Raw genomic sequence first — 22517 nt, forward strand, 5'->3', positions numbered from 1 at the left:
GCTGCTAGCTGATTGGCCCAGCCCAGGGGACAGTCCCCTTCTCGCCCACCTTGGGGAGGGGACTGGGTGTCAGTACTTGCTTCTCACGCCACTAATCTTGCTGAGCTGTGCACAAATGCAAATCAGCCATTCGCCTTTTGTCCCGTGTCTGCCAGGGGGGCATTCCCTCCTGAGTGCTGCCAGAATGATAATTAATGCGTTGCTCTTAATCCCTTTGTGGAAAACCAGGGCAAATCCTTCTAGAAGTTAAATTGGCATCAGCGGTAAAAGAGTATTGTGAGGCTCCCTGTTGCTAAGTTGTGCTGTCCTTGTACGGTTTTTAAATCTAAAGTAGAACTCCATTTTTAAATGTAAAAGAAAAATATTTGACATGGCTTAGATACATTTTAAGAATAAGATACTTTTCAATTGGCCAAGTTAAAGCGGAGTTCCACTTGCTTTTTAGTTTATTAAAAGTCAGCAGCTATACTTTTTTGGAGCTGCTGACTTTTAATAAACAGACACTGACCTGTCCTGAAGCCTTCATTCTCTCCCCCTCCCCTTTGCGGCACCGACATTGTGAGTGTGGGCGCCCGGCTGTGAGAGTTTGCAGCTTCACAGTCGTGTGCGCACTGCGCATGCGCAAGCCGCTCTGTGCTCCATCAACGGCCAGGCAATGTTCTGGGACCTGTGACATGTCCCAGAACATTGCTGGAAGGGAAGGGCCGCCTAGGAGTCGCTTAGGAAGTGGGACAGGAAGTCCAAACCAGGTACCCACTCCCTCCACCCACAAAAATGATATGCCAATTGTGCCATGTCAGGGGGTGAGGAGTACATAAAGCGGAAGTTACACTTTTGGAGGCAGTAGTAATGTTTATGTGCAACAAATTAGTGAATATCTACAAAATCATGTGCAAAACCATTACACAGAGGCAGTAAGTATAACATGTTCGTTTTATAGTAGCCACTTCCCGTCCAGCGATGTCCCCGTATGGGGAGTTATACTGGGATGATGCCTGCTACTGTAGATTTTTCAGAGCTGGCGGTCGCTCTCTAGCGACTCGATTGCTATTACAAGCAGCATAAGGGGATACATACCCCCCTCCCCCCCCCCCCCCCCCCGCTCGCCTTCCACATCTCTCTCAGGCTCTCCCATCCTGTTAATCTGTTAAAGCTTGTAAATCATCGCCTAGGATAGTAGAAATGTATGTCATTAGTCGGCGCTGCACAGGTGTGCGCAATTTCAAAGCGTGACATGTTTGGTATCTATTTTATCGGCATAGCATCATCTTTTATATATTACAAAAAAAACGGTTATGTATTGTATTTTTTTACAAAAACCGTATGACATAAAAAAATTGCAAAATCCACCAATTTATTCTCCACTGCCTCTGCTTTAAAATATATCATTTTGGGGGTTCTAAGTAGAGCTGGGTGATTTTCTCAAAAAGACAAAAATTGCGATTTAAAAAAAAAAAAAACTCCATTCACTTTTCGAATCAAGTTTGTTTGTTTTTTGTTTTTTTGATGGGCACCGCACTGAGGAGCAGCGGGCAGGAGTTTTTAGGCTTTGGCATAGTCTGCAGTGTCTGGCCTCGTGGACTAGGCTAAAGCCGCGGCCTCGCCTATAAACTCCTGCCCGCAGCTCGTCAGCGCCGGTCCTGGTGAAAAAAAAAATCTAAAAAAATCGATTTGACCCCTGAACTCAATTCAAGATTTAAATCTTGATTTAAATTTTTTTTTTTTCCCCCAGCCCTAGTTCTAAGTAATGTTCTAGCAAAAAATACTGTTTGTTACATGTGAACAAAAAGTGTCAGAAAAGGTCTGGACTGGAGGTGGTTAAAAAAAATCTAGTATCAGTTGAAGGCCATGCATGTCTACTATAGGAGATGCAGGGTGTTGTCGCAGAACTCGTATATTGAGCATGTTGATCTGCAGGCCCCAGTCCTGTGGCAATCAGGAGTATCAGAGTTGTGTGCAGGACCCGTACACAGTGCCAGCTTTGAGCTCCTTGGGTATCTTTTAGATTTGATAGTCATGACTTTGCCCCAGCAAGCTGAAAACTGCTGCATTAATCTTGTCTGATGAACTTCTCTTCTGCATTCATCAAGCAAGAGAAGCTTGCTCAAAGTACAAAAATCTATTCTAAATTGCCAGTGACCTTAACATTACATTTGAGAAATAATTTAACCATCTTTCAAATTTTCTTTCCTAGGCTTTTGGCAGACAGCTGGTATCTGCACAGCGCAGTTGGTCTATTATCACAAGGAGAGCAGCAAGCACAACATTCAAGGTGAGCAACTTCTATCCAGACAATATATTGTCCTGACAATGCATTCCAGGAAACGCTGGCACCATAAACAAGATAAAGAATGAATGTTCAGTCAGTGGATTTTAATCTGAAATGTACACAAAGTTTCCAAAGGGTTGATTAAAGCAGAACTAAACTGTATGTGTGTGCCAAGCCATGTACAAAGGCACTCAGATACAGATTGCTCAGTCAATCCCCTTAGGACGTGCCTTCTCACAAAACATGTCAGGGCGGAGCTATGTGCTGACATCACGCCACCACTTCCGGTTACGGAACCAGTGGCCATCTTTTGACATTCATTGCCTTTGGTGATTCCTGGTGTGATGAGGCTTTGCAGCCTGAAAACATCATAACACCAGTGGAGCTGAGCTACTATCTGTGTACATGCATTGCTTGCTGCATCCATCGTGCAGCTTAAAGGTTGGTGAGTGCAAAGGGGTGCTGGTGCTGCATATTTCCCGGGTGGTGGAATACAAAAACCAAGACACAATTGTTGTAATCAGGATTTTATTGATTTCTTTGCTTGAAGATCACTCCTCAATACTGTTTCACTTGGGTGGAAGAAAATTGCTGGATATTATATTATTACACAGAACACCTGTCACTCCTCAGGGACATAAACAAGACCCTCTGCGCAGATGTATGGGCCTATGCGCCTGTGTTTACACTTTACTTTCTTTCGCTGTAAAGCAGCCTCAGCTAGAGTAGAAAAGCCTGTCCCCAACCAGAATCCTGCAGTGAAGGACTCTTGCTCTCTATATGGTCTAGCTCATCCCCTACTGTTTCAGATGGAGCTCTCCAATCAGCAGGGAGCAATGTATGCACATTTCCCCCTGTTTTTTCTCTTTAATTACACTACAAGTACAGAAAAATACTTGTTTATCCCCCAAAAATCCAGTATGCTCCAAAGGTCCTGTGTGAGCTGACAACACAGTGCAGTAGAAAGCAAAGCCAAGCCTCTCCAGGGGAGAGCAATCCCATGATTATGATTAATCTCTGCCGGGTCTGCATTGCTGTCATGTTGTCTGATGATTTTTTATCTTTTGCTGTGTTATCGGCTCTGCCCAATTAGTCCGTTGGACCACAAAACACCTTTTGCATATGTCATGGAGATATCTCTATCTCTTTTTTTTTTTTTTTTTTTTTTTTCCTTTTATGTATGCCTGGTGATCCAGCCAGTAACACACATCTGTCTTAATTCAAGGGTTAAGCTGGCCATACATGGATCAAAGTTTGGCCAGTTCAATGGGGACTGATCCATGTATGGGCAGGCTGTTTGTACCCAAGTTGATCGATCAGCTTACAGCCAGTATTTCTCTACATAGGGTTACTGCCAGCAGCTATAGCTGCTAGCAGTAACCATTGTATACTGTCATCTGGGAATGCTTACCGCACCCCCAGCTGGCAGAATATAACAGTGCAGCGGTAGGCATTCACAGTCAGTATTGATGGGGAGGGAATCTAGTGAATTCCTTTTCTGCCACCTGTGGTGAATGAAAGAGAATTATGTAATCTATGGCCAGCCTAAAAGATAGGTTAAGCCCCATACACACTATCAGATTTTCTGCTGATTTTTTTTTTTTCCTTCAGATTTACCAAAACCATGTAATATGAGGTCAAACCTTAGGAGTTTCAATTTGTATGCAATCAGGCAGGCCTTTGCACTACATGGTTTTGGTAAATCTGAAGAAAAAAATCAGCAGAAAATCTAATGGTGTGTATGGGGCTTTAGAGGTAAGAGATATTTATGTCAAGATATACTTTCCACTGTGGCAACATACATATACATGTGCCTAGTCTCATTACATTTCTAGTCCCTTAGTAGATTCTTGCAGTTCCATAGATGTCAGTTGGGATTTCCTGGCCCAGCACACTGCTAAGTGATGCACAGGGACCACAGGTGTGCCAAGGGCCAGAGGTTTTATGCAGATCTCTTTTCAATTTGAAAGAAATAAATGAAGGGTCTAGATTTTTTTTATCATAGGTGTATTTTAAATGATAGAGACAGAATATCAAACCAAAAATCCAGAAAAAAACACATTAAACAATTGCTATAAAATGCTATAAATGAAGTTGCAGTTCAGTGAGTAATATAGGTTTTTGATCCCCAAGCAAAACATGACCTAGTACTTGGTGGAGAAACCCTTTGGCAAGCACAGAGGTAAGGCATTTCTTGTAGTTGGTGACAAGGTTTGCACACATGTCAGGAGGGATTCTGGTCCACTCTTCTTTACAGATCCTCTCTAAATCCTTAACTTTTCTTGGCTGTCTGTTGGCAACTCAAAGTTTCAGCTCCCGCCATACATTTTTTGTTTTTTTATTTTTTGTTTTTTTGATAGGATTAGGGTCTGGAAAGTGACTAGGCCACTCCATGACCTTAATGCGCTTCTTCTTGAGCCACTTCTTTGTTGCCTTGGCATTATGTTTTGGGTCATTGTCATGCTGGAAGACTTATCCATGGCCCATCTTCAGTGTTCTGGCTAAGGGAACAAGATTCTCATCCAAGATGTCGCAATACATGGCCCTGTCCATTAACCCCTCAATGTGGCAAAGTTGGCCAGTATCATTAGCAGAGAAACAGCCCCAAGGCATCATATTTCCACCTCTGTTCTTGAATGTAGGGATGGTGTTCTTAGGGTCATAGTCAGTATTTTTCTTCTGTCAAACATGGCAGGTCGAGTTAATGCCAAAGAGCTAAATTTTGGTCTCATCTGACCATAGCACTTTCTCCCAATCCTTCTCTGAATCATTTAGATGTTCATTGGCATTACTGTACATGTGCCTTCTTGGGGAGGGGTACTTGCTGTATTTGGGGGAAGAAAAAATGCTGACCAGGGGCAGACTGACCACTCGGGCAATGACTGAGGGCCCAGGGTCAGTGGGGCCCCTTGAGCGGCTCAGTCTGACCCTGCATGAGCCCACAGCTTATCATGCAAAAAACTTAAGGGGATTAAATAATTATTTCCCCACTGTAAAGCCCATGAATCACGTTATTCATTGTAAATGAAGACAGTTGTAGTTTTGGGCATATTGACTACCTGGATCCAGAGCTGAATTCTTCTTTTTACAATGAGCCTGGCAGATATGTGGCTATTTTTTTTTTTTTTTTTTTTTTTTCTCTCTGATGTACACTATCCTGGCCATTTGACTGTACATTACTATAATACCACAATATGCCCTATATTGGTAGACACTACAGAATCTACACCCTTGTTTTTTCCACCCACAGGCTTCAGACCTGCAAATAGAGTTGAACAAACACCCCAAAGAGAAGCCTCATGTTTCGACCTTGGTATTCGGGAAGACTTTTACTGATCATATGCTTACAATCGAATGGTCCAATGACAAGGGTTGGGGCAAGCCACACATTAAACCATTTCAGAACCTTTCCCTGCACCCTGCCAGTTCTGCTCTGCACTACTCTATAGAGGTAAGTCTGTGTAACTGAGAGAGAAAGCAATTTTAAAGTGTTACTGTGTGTGTGTGTGTGTGTGTATACATATACAGTTAGGGTAATACAAGTTTTAACACATCATAATGCACCAATGTAATAGGCTCTTAAAAAAAAAAAGCATAATATTTACTCTATATGTAGCCTGACTGCTTTACAGTAGTAAATTAGAAGGGTTGAGTTGGGTTTAAGTTGCATATTGTAGTGCAGTTACTTGCTTGCAATACACTGCTTCTGCAGCTGGTACTAATAGGTTTGTGGAGAGTTTTGCTAATTATTTATATGTATCTAAAGCTGGTCATACACTAGTAGCTTTTTAAATGAACTTTCGTACAAAATTTTCATCAGTATATGCGATAATGCGATAACTTGAAGAATGTTGTTTGAAATCACCTCAAAAAATGGTTTGCATTTAAAGTGATTGTAAAGGCACAATTTTTCTATTAAAATAACAAAGATGTTATACTTACCTGCTCTGTGCAGTGGTTTTATACAGAGCAGCACCAATGCCCCTCTTCTAGGCTTCCCCACTGGCACTCTGGGCTCCCACATACGGAGTGCCCCCATAGCTAGCCATTTGCTATGGGGGCACCTGTGCATGCTCACTCTCAAGCTGGCTCTTTGTGCCTATAAGACACACAGAGTGTGGCTTGCCCCTGCTCCCCCTACTCCTTTTTTACTGATGTGATTGACAGCAGTAGAAGCCAATAGCTCCAATTGCTGTGCCTGAGCCAATGAGGAGAGAGAGAGCCGAGAGATCCTCAGCTCTTGTGCACGTAGCTAGCTTGAGATCAGGCTCAGGTAAGAAATTCACATTCCCTGTTAGAAATGTGTTCATTGGTTGCTGAACAAGCCGCTGGTGTCGGGGGCGTGACATGAACAGACACGCTAACTGAGCGCTCCACGATTCCCAGGCTCCAGCAAGACAGGCAGCAGTAGCGTGGTGTCCACACGCCACCGAACAGCTGCACATCTGCTTGGCGATGGAAAGAGCAAGGTAAACGGGCTCCAAGCTTACCTCACTGCGCAGAGCATAGACCCCGGGTGTACGGCAAAAAGGACACCGGTCCAGGAGGGAAAGAAGCACGGCTTCCCTGAGCTTAAGGGAGGACCGAGGATGGCCGGATACGATCCCCCCGCACAGAGCCTAGGGAGAGGTAATATAACAGCTGGTCATGGCCATTCACCCCTAAGCCTAAAGCTAAGCTTTACAATCCCGGAGGTGGATCTACTGGGAGAGGGCGGGGGTCCCATGGCCCACGCTTGCGAGGTTGCTGATTTGGATGGGGAACATGCAGGAGCAGATCTGGGTCTTCATGAGGTGGAAAGAACCCCAGGAGGGGTAGCTGAATCTGTGGAAAGTTTGTGTCTGGGAGGAAAAAAATGGTACTACAGAGCCCAGCAGTGACTAAATCAGGGACAGCCTCTGTGGGGAAGGTGCAGTATGTCACAATTCAAAGTATGCTCTTTGAATTGTGACCCTAATACTGACCCAATTATATTTCAACTAGAGTTTATAGTGGATTGGAATTTAAGAGAACACTTAAGCGCACTCCCAACAAAGAATGATATTCAGTTACTTATAACTGCAGCTGAAACATCATGTAAACAGGGCTATGGAGGGGTTAAGGGAGGCCATAGGGGCACTGGGACACGTGGAAGAAATGGAGGCGTGTCAGGAGGATATTCGACAGACAGTGGTTGATATTGAAGATATGACAAACAATCATGAAGAAGTATTGAACTCCTCCATTGGATCAGATGGGTAATCATGAAAATAGAGACCGTAGGCAGAATATATGTACAGTATCTCACAAAAGTGAGTACACCCCTCACATTTTTGTTACCATTTTATTATATCTTTTCATGCGACAACACTGAAGAAATTACACTTTGCTACAATGTAAAGTAGTGAGTGTGCAGCTTGTATAACAGTGTCAATTTGCTGTCCCCACAAAATGACTCCACACACATCCATTGTCTAAACTGCTGGCAACAAAAGTGAGTACACCCCTAAGTGAAAATGTCCAAATTGGGCCCAACGTGTCTATTTTGTGTGGCCACCATTATTTTCCAGCAGTGCCTCAACCCTCTACGGCATGGAGTTCACCAGAGTTTTACAGGTTGCCTCTGGAGTCCTCTTCCACTCTTTCATGGTGACATCACGGAGCTGGTGGATGTTAGAGACCTTGCACTCCTCCACATTCTGTTTGAGGATGCCCCACAGATGTTCAATATGGTTTAGGTCTAGAGAAATGCTTGGCCAGTCCATCACCTTTAACCTCAGCTACTTAAGCAAGGCAGTGGTCATCTTGGAGGTGTGTTTGGGGTCGTTATGTTGGAATACTGCCCTGCAGCCCAGTCCCTAAAGGGAAGGGAGTCATGCTCTGCTTCAGTATGTCGCAGTACATGTTGGCATTCATGGTTCCCTTGATAAACTGTAGCTCCCAAGTGTCACGCATGCAGCCCCAGTCCATGACACTCCCACCACCATGCTTAACTGTAGGCAAAACACACTTGTCTTTGTACTCCTCACTTGGTTGCTGTCACGCCATCTGAACCAAATAAGTATATCTTGGTCTCATCAGACATGGTTCCAGTAAGGCCGCGTACACACGGGCGGACTGTTCGCCCAACCTTGTCCGCTGAACAGTGTTTGGGCGGACAGTCCGCCCGTGTGTGGGCTTTCAGCAGACAGTTTCAGCGGACAGTTGGACGGACAAAGTCTTTCGGAAATTCCGAAAAACTGTCCGCTGAAACTGTGTTTGAGCAAACAGTCCGCCCGTGTGTAGGCTACTTTCGAAATGAGCAAACTGTTCCCGCTCGGAAAGTCCGCCCATTTCGAGCGCGTGTACAGGTAGGCGGGGCCCGCGAAGGAGATGTCGCGGGCTCCGCCGCCTGGAATGGGCTTAAAGGGGAACCCCAACGCCGAAAAAAATCGGCGTGGGGGTTCCCCCAAAGTCCACACCAGGCCCTTGTCCGAGCACGCTACCCGGCCGGCCAGGAAAGGGGGGCGAGCGAGCGCGCCCCCCCTCCTGAGCCGTACCAGGCCGCGTGCCCTCAACATGGGGGGTGCCTTGGGGAAGGGGGGGCCGCGCGGCCCCCCCACCCCAAAGCACCTTGTCCCCATGTTGATGAGGACAAGGGCCTCTTCCCGACAACCCTGGCCGTTGGTTGTCGGGGTCTGCGGGCGGGGGGCTTATCGGAATCCGGGAGCCCCCTTTAAGAAGGGGGCCCCCGGATACCGGCCCCCCACCCTATGTGAATGAGTATGGGGTACAATGTACCCCTACCCATTCACCTGTGAAATAAAGTACAAAAAAAAACACAACACAGGGAAAAAATATTTTATTGCACAGCTCCGGGGGTCTTCCGTCTTCGGGGGTCTTCTCGCCGGACTCCTCCGCTATCTGTGTGTAGCTCTTTTACTAGCGGAGGAGTCCGGCTTTCTTCCTCCCCGCCGCCGGCCTCTTCTCCCGACTTCGGGGGTCTTGTCCCCCTCTTCGGTTCTTCTGCCGGGCCACCGCCCCTTCTTGTAGCTCTTTTACAGGCGGTGGCCCGGTCTTCTTTTGCCGCTGTCGCCGCCTTCCGTTCTTGTTCTTCTTCTTGTTCTTCTTGTTCTTCTCCAGGAGATGTTGACACGTCGCTCTCTCCGGCCGGAATGCCAGAGCCGTGCTGTGCGGTCACTTATATAGTGACAATGGGGCGGTGTCACATGGTATATGTCACATGGGTTGGTCACATGGGTTGATGTCACATGGGGACTATGACATCGTAAGGGGGCGGGGTCACCATGTGACCAACCCATGTGACATATACCATGTGACACCGCCCCATTGTCACTATATAAGTGGCAGCGGAGCGTGTCCCTGGCATTCCGGCCGGAGAGCTCGTCGAGTCAACATCTCCAGGAGAAGAAGAAGAAGAACAAGAACAAGAAGAAGAACAAGAACGGAAGGCGGCGGCGGCGGCGGCGACGACGACGACAGCGGCGACAGAAGACCGGGCCACCGCCTGTAAAAGAGCTACAAGAAGGCGCGGTGGCCCGGCAGAAGAACCGAAGAGGGGGACAAGACCCCCGAAGTCGGGAGAAGAGGCCGGCGGCGGGGAGGAAGAAAGCCGGACTCCTCCGCTAGTAAAAGAGCTACACACAGATAGCGGAGGAGTCCGGCGAGAAGACCCCCGAAGACGGAAGACCCCCGGAGCTGTGCAATAAAATATTTTTTCCCTGTGTTGTGTTTTTTTTTTGTACTTTATTTCACAGGTGAATGGGTAGGGGTACATTGTACCCCATACTCATTCACATAGGGTGGGGGGCCGGTATCCGGGGGCCCCCTTCTTAAAGGGGGCTCCCGGATTCCGATAAGCCCCCCGCCCGCAGACCCCAACAACCAACGGCCAGGGTTGTCGGGAAGAGGCCCTTGTCCTCATCAACATGGGGACAAGGTGCTTTGGGGTGGGGGGGCCGCGCGGCCCCCCCTTCCCCAAGGCACCCCCCATGTTGAGGGCACGCGGCCTGGTACAGCTCAGGAGGGGGGGCGCGCTCGCTCGCCCCCCTTTCCTGGCCGGCCGGGTAGCGCGCTCGGACAAGGGTCTGGTGTGGACTTTGGGGGAACCCCCACGCCGATTTTTTTCGGCGTTGGGTTCCCCTTTAAGCCCATTCCAGGCGGCGGAGCCCGCGACGTCTCCTTCGCGGGCCCCGCCTACCTGTACACGCGCTCGAAATGGGCGGATTTGCCTCTGCCTTACGTGGGCGAGTCCGTTCATTTCAAAAGTTGAGCGGACTGTTAGGCAAACAGTTCGCTGAAACAGTCCGCTCGTGTGTGGGCAAGTCCGCTCATGCAAATTTTGAGCGGACTGTTTGCCGAAACTGTTTGACGAACAAGGTTGGGCAAACAGTCCGCGCGTGTGTACGCGGCCTAATGCATGCCCTCTGCTTGTCTCCAGCAAACTGAGGGCTTTCTTGTGTATCATCTTTAATAGAGGCTTCCTTCTGGGACGATATGAGGTGCCAGGTTGAACTTTCAGTGACCAGTTTGAAAGTTTGAAACACACCTACTCCCCATTTATGCCTGAGACCTTGTAACACTGAGTCACATGACACCGGGGAGGGAAAATGGTTAATTGGGTCCAATTTGGACATTTTCACTTAGGAGTGTACTCACTTTTGTTGCCAGTGGTTTAGACATTAATGGCTGTGTGTTGAGTTATTTTGAGGGGATGGCAAATTTACACTGTTATACAAGCTGTACACTCACTACTTTACATTGTAGCAAAGTGTAATTTTTTCAGTGTTGTCACATGAAAAGTTAAAAAAATATTTACAAAAATATGAGGGGTGTTCTAATTTTTGTGAGATACTGTATAAGGGGCCTGTCTGAAATAAAACAACAAACTGAACTGCTCCCTAAAGTGATCAGTCTTTTCCAGTCAACTCTGGGGACATCTGGACCAGATAAAATTGGAATAGATAGAGTGCACCGTGCTCTTCTCCCAACCCGCCAACATGCATAGGGATCAAGAGATGTAATTTTGTAAAATGTCCCAATATACAATAAAATAAGCTATTATGAAAGCAGCCCATAATAGATCCATGGTTGATTTTTGAGGGTGCACAAATAGCATTGTTCCCAGATCTATCACATAGAACACTTATGCAATGAAGAATGATTAAACCTCTGGGCTAACTGCCTAGAATAAGAATGGGAAGAAGGAATTATGTAGATTGTAAAGATATGGATGGGGAGGGGGGAAAGTGAGGGATTTCCCCCCCCCCCCCCCTTAATCTTTTTGAATCCGATACAAAATTTTGAAGCACTGTAAATTAATAATGCTATAGGTTTATAAATGGAAGTCTGGAGAGCATGAGGTGCTCTGTTCATGTTTTTAATAATTTCTCCCCCCAATAGGTTGGTCCCGAGACAAGGGACTTTGCTTTCTGCCAAGGGGCAGAAGGGAGGGGGGACAACCCCTGCCTGGACCCGTCTTCCCCTTAGGGGGTGTCATACACAGTGGTATACTATGTTATTTGTTGTGGAAGTCTTGTTGTGGTTTGTGGGTTTTTTTTTTTTTTTTTTTCTCTTTCCCTTTCATCAGATGCACCCAAGGGAGAAAACTCAGAGGGTTGGTACAAACATCGACCGAGTTCAACAGCACAATAAGAGACTCATGGTACTATATGTATAGAGATAATGACAGGTAGAATAAAGATTGTATCATATAATGTGAGAGGGCTTTGTTCATCTCTTAAATGGGGCCGTCTGGCACGAACTGAGTCATATGAAGGCAGAGATAGTGTTTCAGCAGGAGACGCACTTTGTGACAGGGTTGGCTCTCTGTATACCTCTTTTTCCATATAATCAATGATTCCATGCGCCATCACCAGTTCCAAGGGCTAGAGGAGTTACAATAGCCATCCATAAATCATGCCCATTGGTACCCACAGAAATATGAGTAGACCCTGAGGGTCGTTTTCTCTTTAAGGGTAAGATCCAAGGCCAGTGTTATACCTTTGCTACTCTATATGCCCCCAATAATCATACTGTTAAATTTCAATCGATAACTTTAGATATTTTGAAGAAGTTTAGGGAAGGTTTTTTGGTTGTGGGAGGGGACTTTAATATTACTTTGGATCCCAGTTTCTATGGGGAAAACCTTTTTTATCCCATAGAGCTTTAAGGCATATCAAGCAGTGCCTTCTCTCTCTGCATTTGGTGGACATTCGGAGGGTGCCGCATGAGCGAGACAGGGATTTCAGTTATTATTCCAAAACCCACAACTCGTATTCAAGGATTGACTTGTTGATGGTAGATCAGTATTACATGAATTATGTGTGCTCATCAACTATCTAGTCAATCACTATATCAGACCATGCTCCAATAAGTTAACGATTTGTTTGACATCTGTTGGTAGTATGGAACGAATATGGCGTTTGAATGAATCTATTTTTGGATGATAAGCAGAATACGGAGTCCCTGTCTCGCACATTGGCGTTCTATTTTGAAATTAATACATCTGAATAGGTATCCAATCAAGTGGTATGGGAAGCCCATAAGGCAATTATTTAAAGGGGAATTGATTTCAATGAGTACGCATATTAGAAAAGAGAGACAGAGGAAAATGGTAGAGCTTTTGGAGAAAAATACATAAACTTGAAATTAAACATAAGGCCCATTTAAATCCCGGCGGATGTGCAGAACTTGGAGAAATTGTGGGTCGACCTGAAGCAGTTTCTTGATTGGAAAGTTCAAAATAAGTGTAGGTATTTTGTCCACTGCTTTTATGAACAGGGGAATAAGGGTGGGAAGTTACTGTCCAGATATTTAAAGAAACAACAAGATTTACACCATGTTCACACTTTAAAGAGGAAGTAAACCCTGATGGTTTTACTTCCTCTTTGATTCCCTGCAAAGGTAAAGCATAATGGACTATTATGCATCGCATAGTAGTCCATTATGTGTCACTTACCTGACACAGGAGCCAGCGAAGTCACCGCTGTCCCCTTGTGTATGGAGCCTTCATCTTGTTGTTGGGTCTCGCTGCTCCGGCGCTGTCATTTGATGGAGCCGCGATGACGTCACTCCCTTGCATTTGCACGGGAGCCGCCACTCGCGGCATATCGCCGATTAACTGCAGCAAGCTCAGTGCGCCTGCGCGCCGCTGTCTACGGTGCATGCGCCTTAGACAGCGGTGCCTGTCTTTTGGCAAATACCTACACCGTTTAGGAGATTTTTCTTGGACCTACAGGTAAGCCTTAATCTAGGCTTACCTGTAAGTCTAAGTGGTTTGTAAGGGTTTACAACCACTTTAAAGGCAGGTGACAAACAGTGGTTTCCCATGTGATGGTTCTCCAGAACCTGGGAAGGACCCTCAGCTTTGTGCCAGTTATAGACCCATCTCCCTCCTTAACTCTTACTCTAAGCTCCTGGCTAAGATTCTTGCCCTTAGATTACAAGATCATATAATAAAACTGATTCACCCAGACCAAACAGGCTTTATGAAAGGTCGAGAGGCTAGAGATAACACTATCCGAGCCTTGGATGTGTTGCACTGGATGCATAATGAATCAGACCCCAAGTGTAGTAATTTCAATGGATGCTGAAAAAGCATTAGATAGGGTAGGGTGGGAGTTTATGGTCGGAGTTTTGAGGGAGATGGGCCTGAGAGAACAGATCATGGATTGGGTGATGCCACAATCCTTCCCTTTTGTTTGGCATTTTGCTTCTATATCCTATTTGGGGATTTATATCTCTCCGGATCCAAAATGCCTATATGACCTAAACTATGGACCATTGGTGGTATCTATATTAAAGGACTTGCAGAGATGGAAAAGTTATACTGTGACATGGGTTGGCAGGGTAAATGCTCTTAAAATTACTATAATTCCTAGAATTATTTACGCTTTACATACAGTGCCTATAGCACTCCCACAGATATTCTTTAACCACTTCCCGACCAGCGCACGACTATGTACGTCGGCAGAATGGCACGGGCAGGCAAACTGGCATACGGGTACATCCATTTGAAATTTCCGCCCTGCCATCTAGTGCACGCCTGTGGCAGCGCACGCGCGTTCCGGTCGGGACCCTGTGAGTCCGGTCGCGGGTCCCGCAGACTCGATCGCCGCGATCGTCTCACGAGGAGGCTGAACGGGGAGATGCCGATGTTTGATGTCAAAAATAAACAACCAATTTGATATTACTAACCAATAGAAAATCCAACGCAAATTTGAACAATTAAAATTGTCTACTGAAATTCTACTGGTGTGTGTCGAGTTTATGGTTGGCTTACAAAATTTCTTAAAGGAACTATGTCATTGCAAGAAAAACATGCTAGGACCAGCTTCCAGTGCCTGGCCATTATGTGATAAGTTGGGGCTGTTCTGGCAGGTAAAGATCCAACAGGTAGTGTCAGTGTGGCAACCTAGAATGCTACATAGACTTTCTGACCCAGCACAGTGAAGGACTGCCTCACTACCAAATAGAAATGTGCAGAAGGCAGGAAATCACAAACAAGCTTTTTCGCTCTACAGAGTTTGCTTTAAAGTGGCTGTAAACTTCAGACATGAAATATGAACAAAGCATATCCTTCTATAGTGTGTACTTGTCTCAATCTAGAGCACTAAGTATAATTTCTGTCCGTTGTCTCTTTCCTCTGTTATCTGCATTAGTAATTTCTGACTAATTTTCCTGACACCAAGAGAAAAAAGGTGACAGGGAGGGAGCACCAGCAGATTGACAGCCTCAGCTCTGTTCCTGTGTGATGGGGGTGTGTTTCTTCCCTCCAGTCAGTTCCCAGAGCTCTTCTCAGTGATGTAAGTTTAGCTGCCCACTCCCTTCTTTTCAGAGCTGAGCGATTCCATGTAAATTCTGCACTTTGAATGGATGAAGGGGAAAGATGGCTTTAAATGGGTACAACTTAAGTCAGATGATTTCTTTCATCTCTGTTTCCCCTGAGTCCAGTCACTTCACTGGGTATATGTAAGGGTTTACAACCACTTTAAGTCTCCCCATGGGTGCTCAACCTGTGGCCCTGTTTGCAAAGTCCCATCATGCTTGTAACTGTCAGCCTTGCAATGCCTTATGGGACTTGTAGTTCTTTAACAGTTGGAGGGCAATTGTTTGAGCACCCATGCTCCAAGGCATAGGTTTCATTATTTATCTGCCACTGTCGTTTGGCCTTGTTGGGGATTCTCCTTGAAAGATCTAGGAAGTGAGCATTCAGAACTGAAATTTCGTTTTCTTTGGAGGTGACATAAATTTGTGGTTCTGTTGTAGTAGGAAAACCATAGCTTGCCAAGATAACACCTTCACCTCATTTAATAATTTTGTTGTACTGTAAGTAACGTTTTTATGGGATGTAAATTGCACAACATTTTAGATTTAACATTTAAAAAAGTCCACGAAAAGCTTTCTGTTTAGTTTTGAGTAAATTCTGATGTACAAATGAAGGTAGTTATATAGTAGGTGATCAAAGGTGGTGAAACTAGCAGAGTGCAATGTTGCGCATATACAGCACAAAAAAGCATTCCTATAATAAACAGTGTATATTACCTGATCTTTGTGTTTCAGCTCTTTGAGGGTATGAAAGCCTACAAAGGGGAAGACAATCAAGTCCGCCTTTTCCGACCAATGATGAACATGGAAAGAATGCACAAAACGGCACTGAGAGCTAGTTTGCCTGTATGTAAAATTTTTATATTTGAAAACAATTACTAAACAAATGCTAACATTTAGTTTAAAGGGTAAGTTCACCTTTCTGAACATGTTACATCTGTATTTAAGGTGTAACATGTTCAGCATGCACCTTTCCCCCCCCCCCTCCCTTTGACAGTGGGTGGGGGATCCTGTCCCCCCACCCGCTGTCACAATTTGAAAAGAGCGTGGCTGCACAGCGCTCCACCCACGCTGCTTGTCATTTTTTCAGTTTCTTGTGATTGAATAGACTACAAGTACTCTCAGCCATTGCAGCTCACGTAGTTCATTGATCTTCCTGCTCTCAAGTAACTGCCCGGAGGTACGGGCAGACTGCTATCCTGAGAGTCTGTAGGAGTCAGGCATTGCACCCACAGTCTGATGATCACAGGTGCAATGCTCTGCAGGCTCCGTAGAAAAAAAAAATACATGCAGATTTTATTTATTTTTTATTTTTTTTATGCAAAAAAGGTGCATTCATTCTTTATTTTCAAAAAGTGAACTTGGCCTTTTAATTTTATTTTTATTGGACCTACCGCTAATGTCATCATTCAGCATTATTATACTGTATAGTACAATGGAAGGACTATATGTATGGCTGCCTGATAAAATTAGGTTAAAAATATATATTATCAAGAAAAAAGTTTTCAGTTCTTGCATGGAATTTCCCTGCATGAAAATAGCAGTGCCCATCAATAGAAAACCCCTCATAAAGTGAGACTATAATGGTTTGGGGAACAATTATTTCAAACTAATGATCAGTATCTTTGTTTTACTATTTCAATAGAATCTTTATTTTAAAATTAAACATCTCATAATGGAAGCACCCATGACATCATTGTCTCAGGGCATTAGGGTTGTTATAAAGGAGAGTGCAGGAGGGGGAAGGAGTCACTCCGCTGACCATTCAGTGGTTGGCGCACATTTGAGCTGCTGTACTCTATAAACATTTTTTTTTACCCAATCATTTTATTTTTTACTCCTGAACATAATAGGGAAAATATATTGAAAATCTATAAAATGATCAATGAAGATTTTGAAGTCTCCTGTTGTGACTTCATATACTGATTAGGAGTTTGTGTGCAGAAGTTGTTTTTCTCTTGTACAGCTTCTATTAAAAAAGTAAAGTCTGTAAACTCCCTGCCACCCAATTTTTTTTTTTTCTTTTTATGGACAGTGAAGGGTGGGGAAGGAGGTGTTAATTTTTTGGCAGGCACAGAAATGGTTCATAAATGCATGCTGTCATTAGAGCTGTGCACAGAATATGTTCTATAACTGGGTTGAAATAATAAGTGTACATTGATTTCAAAATGTAAAATTAAATCAAAAACCTCAAAAGAAACTTAAACCCCCAGTTGACCCAGAAGAAGCCACAAAACCCTTATAATGCATAGCCCAATTTGCTCTACCAGAGGGGAAATTTCTTCCCAATCTCTAGTACCCCTGGTACCAACAGTATACAGTGTAATTTTTTATTAATATTAATAGGCAGTTATAATTATGCATTTGGAAACCCATCCATCTTCTTTTTCTTTTCTTTTTTTTTTTTTTTTTTTTTTTTTTTTTTAAGCGTTCTTCTAAATTGGCTAGAACTAGTGCCCATGTTCCACATTTTCACAGCACTTACTGTAAAGAACTTTTTATGTATACAGAGGTTTTTTGGTAAGACATTTCAGGTAAACATTAAAACCAGGTACTGTATTTAAATGCCTCCTTGTAGTGTATTTCCTTTTCTATAAATATTTTTTTCCGCTTGCAGTGTGCCTTGCATTGAATGAAATACATTTTATTGAACATTTTTCATTTACCTGGGACATGAAATGTAACCCACCTTCCTTGTCATGCATTCATTAACCAACATGCAATGTGCCTTTAAACTTGCTAGAAAATGGGACTATTTAAGGACCAATCCTCTTCCCTCCTTGCATGACATAGCCCTCTCCTCTTCTGGGAGTGTAATTGGGGTCTGTGCTGACCTAGCTCCTCTGCTCCTCCCTTCAGCTCCCTGCATTACCTATTTATGTAGCTGCCAGAAGGAGGAGGAAGAGCGAAGGGGAATACTATAGAATGTAATTTGAGTGACAGCTCTGAGGCTGCTGAAGTCACATCCAAGGTGGCGACACCCAGCAGAATTTTCTACAGATACTGTATTCTCTTATGGGAAGATTTCTGGTGGAATGAATGGTCTGTCAACAGGGTCCCTTTATACAAGGTGTTCATGTCCCCCAATAATCACCTCTTATTTAGAACGATTATCTTTTAAAGTCAGTTCATTTTTCCTTATAGTGGATGTCCTCTTTATTTAGTAGCCCTTCTCTTCCATCTCTTCAGTTCCAGGACTTTTTTTTGTGAATCTGTGTCCTAAACTGTTCAGAAAAGGTCTAATGCTCTGTACAAAGGCACAATTATGTCCCTCTTTTGCTCTCTACCCATATTTCTCTCTTAAAGTGGGTGTCTCCTAAAAGTTATTTCTTTTCAGTCTTTTGACAAGGCAGAGCTCCTCGAGTGTATGAGAAGATTCATTGACATTGACAGAGATTGGGTCCCTAAGTCTAATACTGCCAGTCTCTATGTTCGACCAACATTTATTGGCACAGAGGTAAGTTCAGATCTTATATTTCTTTTCATAGTAGGTAAGGTTGAGTAAAGAAAATAGTCCATCCAGGTCAATCTGTATAGGTGTATGTGTGCCAATGTCGATAATCATTCCAATATCCATGTATGTTGTGTTCACTAGGATGCATGTCCAAGAGTCTTTTAAAAATATCAATACTCCCCACTGACGCCACCAATTGTGAAACGGAGTTCCACATCCTTACCGCCCTGACAGTGAAAAAACCCCTACGCAGCTTAAAGTGTTACTAAACCCACAACAGTAAAATCAGTCTGTATATGCAGTAAAGCAGGCTCGTTATACTCACTGTGGAGCCTAAGGGGGTTAATCCTCTGCATTGGGTAAAATGGCGCTTGATCTTGTGTGCACACATCCTCCACTTTTTCCACTGATTCCAGGACATGTCTGGATAAGACGGAGCCTTTGGAGTCAGGCTGCACATGCTCAGTTTGGTATTTGTTTTTGTTTTTTTGGTTTTTTTGGGAGAGTACATGTGATCAGCACATGGTCAGTACTGTCCAGACAGAGGGTCAGAGGTTCTGCATCCTGATGGGACTGCTCAGTGCAGTGTGAAAACTCCTCCTACAAGCTTAATCAGGAACAGAGATGTCACAAGACTGCTATATACTGCTGATGAGAAAAGGTATTTAGCAGTTTATATTTGCTAAAATAATTGCATTTCCGTTTACTGTGGGGACCAGATATAGTAACACTTTAAAGTTTAACTGCTTCTCCTTCAATCTCATTGTGAGGCCGGTATCCTCTTACACTCCCTGAGACTGAAAGGTTTTCTTCCTACACTGGGATCACCATTGAGGTATTTGTATACTGCTATCATATCTCCTCTCAAGCGTCTCTTCTCCAGGGAGAATAAGATTAGCGATTGTAGTTGTTCCTCGTAATTGAGGCCCTGCAGTCCCCATATTCATTTAAAGCGGAGGTCCACCCTAAAGTGGACCTTCCGCTCAATGGAATCCTCCCCCCCTCCGGCGCCACAATTGGCACCTTTCAGGGGGGAGGGGGGTGCAGGTACCTGTACAGTACAGGTATCTGCACCCACTTCCGGGATAGCTCTCTGCGGAAAGGGGCGTAGATCTACGCCCCTTTCCGAAAGTCCCCCGCTGCCTGCTGGGAAACACACAGATCCCAGAGGCAGCGGGGACCGTCCTTATTGTGCAGCGCGACTCGCGCATGCGCAGTAGGGAGCTGGGAAATGACGCCAAAAGGCTCCACTTCCTGATTCCCATACCCAAGATGGCGGCGGCAGCACCCGAGAGACGATCAGGAGATCGGCTTCGGGTGCCGACATCGCAGGCGCGCTGGACAGGTAAGTGTCACTATTTTAAAAGTCAGCAGCTGCAGTATTTGTAGCTGCTGGCTTTTAAAAAAAAAAAAACGCGGAGTCCCGGCGGACTCCCGCTTTAATTGCCCTTCTCTGGACTCTCTCCAGTTCCAGCACATCCTTCCAGAGGTCTGGTGACCAGAACTGGACAGACTACTCCAGATGTGGCTGATCCAGGGTTTTATAAAGAGTTTTATCTCTGGAGTAAATTCCCTTTTTTATGCAAGCTAATAGTCCACTGGCTTTGCTTGCGGCAGCTTGACAGTGTATGCTATTGCTCAGTCTGCCTTCTGCTAGGACCTCCAGATCTTTCTCCATCCTTGATTCCCCCAGAGGTTCTCCCCCTAGTGAGTAGTTATGTTTTATATTTTTATCCCCCATTATTTTAGTCAAGTCTTCCTGTAAAATTTCTATATCTTGATGTGAAGTTATTGCCCTGCTTATTTTTGTGTCGTCCACTTAACCTGAGATTGCGCTATTTTATCCCATCCTCTATATAATTTATGAACTTAAAGAGGAGGTTCAAACAAAAATGGAACCTCCTGCTTTTCGGAACCCTATGGCACCTTTTCAGGGGGGAGGGGGTCTCAAATACCTGTATAATACAGGTATTTGTACCCACTCCTGGGCATAGACTCGCTGGAGTCTACACCCCCTCCACCCCGCCCCCCACTGTCTGCTGGGAAACACACGGATCCCAGGGACAGCAGGGACCATCCAAATTGCGCAGCGTGACTCGTGCATGTACAGTAGGGAACCAGGAAGTGAAGCCGCAAGGCTACATTTCCTGATTGCCTTACCGAAGATGGCGGCGTCAGCACCCGAGAGCCGAGCAACAGATCGGCTTCGAGTGCCGACATCGCAGGCGCCCTGGACAAGTAAGTATCCATATTTTAAAAGTCAGCAGCTGCAGTATTTGTAGCTGCTGACTTTTACAAAAAAAGATTTTGGCGGACCTCCGCTTTAAACAGAATTGGTCCCAAGACAGAGCCTTGGGATACCCCACTTACTAATCCACACCAGTCTGGGTACACGTTATTCATCACCACTCTTTCTAAACGCCCCTGTAACCAGTTTTCTGTCCATGAAAACTCTATGGTCTATGCCTACAGACCTCAGTTGGCAGATTAAGCATTTATCGGGAACTGTATCAAATGCTTTTGCCATGTCTACGGGCCTTCCTTTATCTAGATGGCCGCTTACTTCCTCATAGAATGTTAACCATGTTCTTTAATTAGCAGAGTTGGGCTGAATTTCTTTTTTATAATGTTTCCCTATTGTGTACTCCTTATCGCATCTACTTGTATGTTACATTGTTTTTCTCCCCCTCACAGCCATCTCTCGGTGTCTCAAAAGCCAATCATGCATTATTATATGTCATTATTGGGCCAGTGGGACCATACTTTCCCAGTGGAGGATTTAACCCTATCTCACTGTTGGCTGATCCAAAATACGTGCGTGCCTGGATGGGGGGTGTAGGAAACTATAAACTAGGGGGGTAAGTTTTTACATCTTATAATGTAAAGATTTATGGTTCTAGGAGATTTTATATGTATACAAAATATACAATACTGAGAAATGTGGCGATAATTCGAGTACAAATGTTTGTTTTTGTCACACACCAATGCTGGGAAACTTTAGTTCCCCTGTTATATCATTTCAAAAGTGCACCTATGTCCATACCATAGATATTAAAATATTTACATATTTCTAACAAGCACTAGAGGAGCTTTAAAGAAGCCATTCCTGATATTTTTACCTGTGTTTAATGTGGACTAAATCAACATCTCCAACCAGTGGCCCATGGACCACTGATGGTCCACGAGAACATTTTTGGTGGTCCCCAGGTGTTCTGCCACAAATCAACATTATGGCGAATGTATAGCAGATATAAAAATTCTGCACACCTCTGGTAAAATGTCAGGTTTCTGTGATGTAAAAAAATGAGACAAAGATATAAATCATTTCAGAACTTTTTCCACCTTTAATGTGACCTATAAACTGTACAACTCACTACACTGCAGCTCTGCCCCAAGCCCAAAGTTATTAACCAGTGCAGTGCCAGAAATTCAGACGGGAAGAGAATAGGGCATCCCTGCAGTGAAGATTTCTCCAGGATCCAGCTACCTGCGCAATGTGGGATAAACTTCATTACTGCAATGTTGGTTATCTAGAAGGATATACATGCCTCCTGCATGTATACTTATCTGTCAAATGTCTCCCCTCTGTCTTCTATGAGACTCAAAAAACTGCAGATTTTGTGGGTGGGTCTGTTTTTCCAGGGCTCAGTGGGTAGAGTCGTGATGTCAGTAGACTCCCTGCCCACCTCTACACTCCCCTTATCAACATGCATTTTCTTCTGTGTATTTCTTACACTGAACTTCTGCTATGATCACTAACATCCAGTCAAAACCCAGAAAAGTCCCCACATGACTTCAGCATGCCAAATCATGCTGAGGTGTGGAACAGCCAATCCTTGCAGAGCTGCTGAAGAAAGGAATGGGAGGGAATTAAAAAATGATGCCTGTCTTGGGCTAGTGCATGAGATATGTAAATCACCTGTCGATCACAGCAAGGGGGAAGAACAGACAAAGATTTCAGTTTGTCCTTTTATTTCACTGAAAAAA

The 22517-nt window shown here is 44.5% G+C and overlaps 1 protein-coding gene across 3 annotated transcripts in view; it reads left to right on the top strand.

The window, feature by feature from the left end:
- The window catches only part of LOC143934127 (branched-chain-amino-acid aminotransferase, mitochondrial-like), a 95177-nt gene that overhangs the window by 46806 nt on the left and 25854 nt on the right, over nt 1-22517 (top strand). For all 3 annotated transcript variants that reach the window (XM_077457454.1, XM_077457455.1, XM_077457456.1), the window contains exons 2-6: nt 2195-2272; nt 5520-5720; nt 15812-15922; nt 18414-18533; nt 21225-21388. In XM_077457454.1, coding sequence (XP_077313580.1) covers nt 2195-2272; nt 5520-5720; nt 15812-15922; nt 18414-18533; nt 21225-21388 — 674 coding nt within the window. The remainder of the gene's footprint in view (nt 1-2194; nt 2273-5519; nt 5721-15811; nt 15923-18413; nt 18534-21224; nt 21389-22517) is intronic.

This window comes from Lithobates pipiens, unplaced genomic scaffold (assembly GCF_037356315.1).
Source record: "Lithobates pipiens isolate NorthernLeopardFrog02 unplaced genomic scaffold, aLitPip1_a1.2 Scaffold_27, whole genome shotgun sequence".
NCBI classification, from domain to species: Eukaryota; Metazoa; Chordata; class Amphibia; order Anura; family Ranidae; genus Lithobates; species Lithobates pipiens.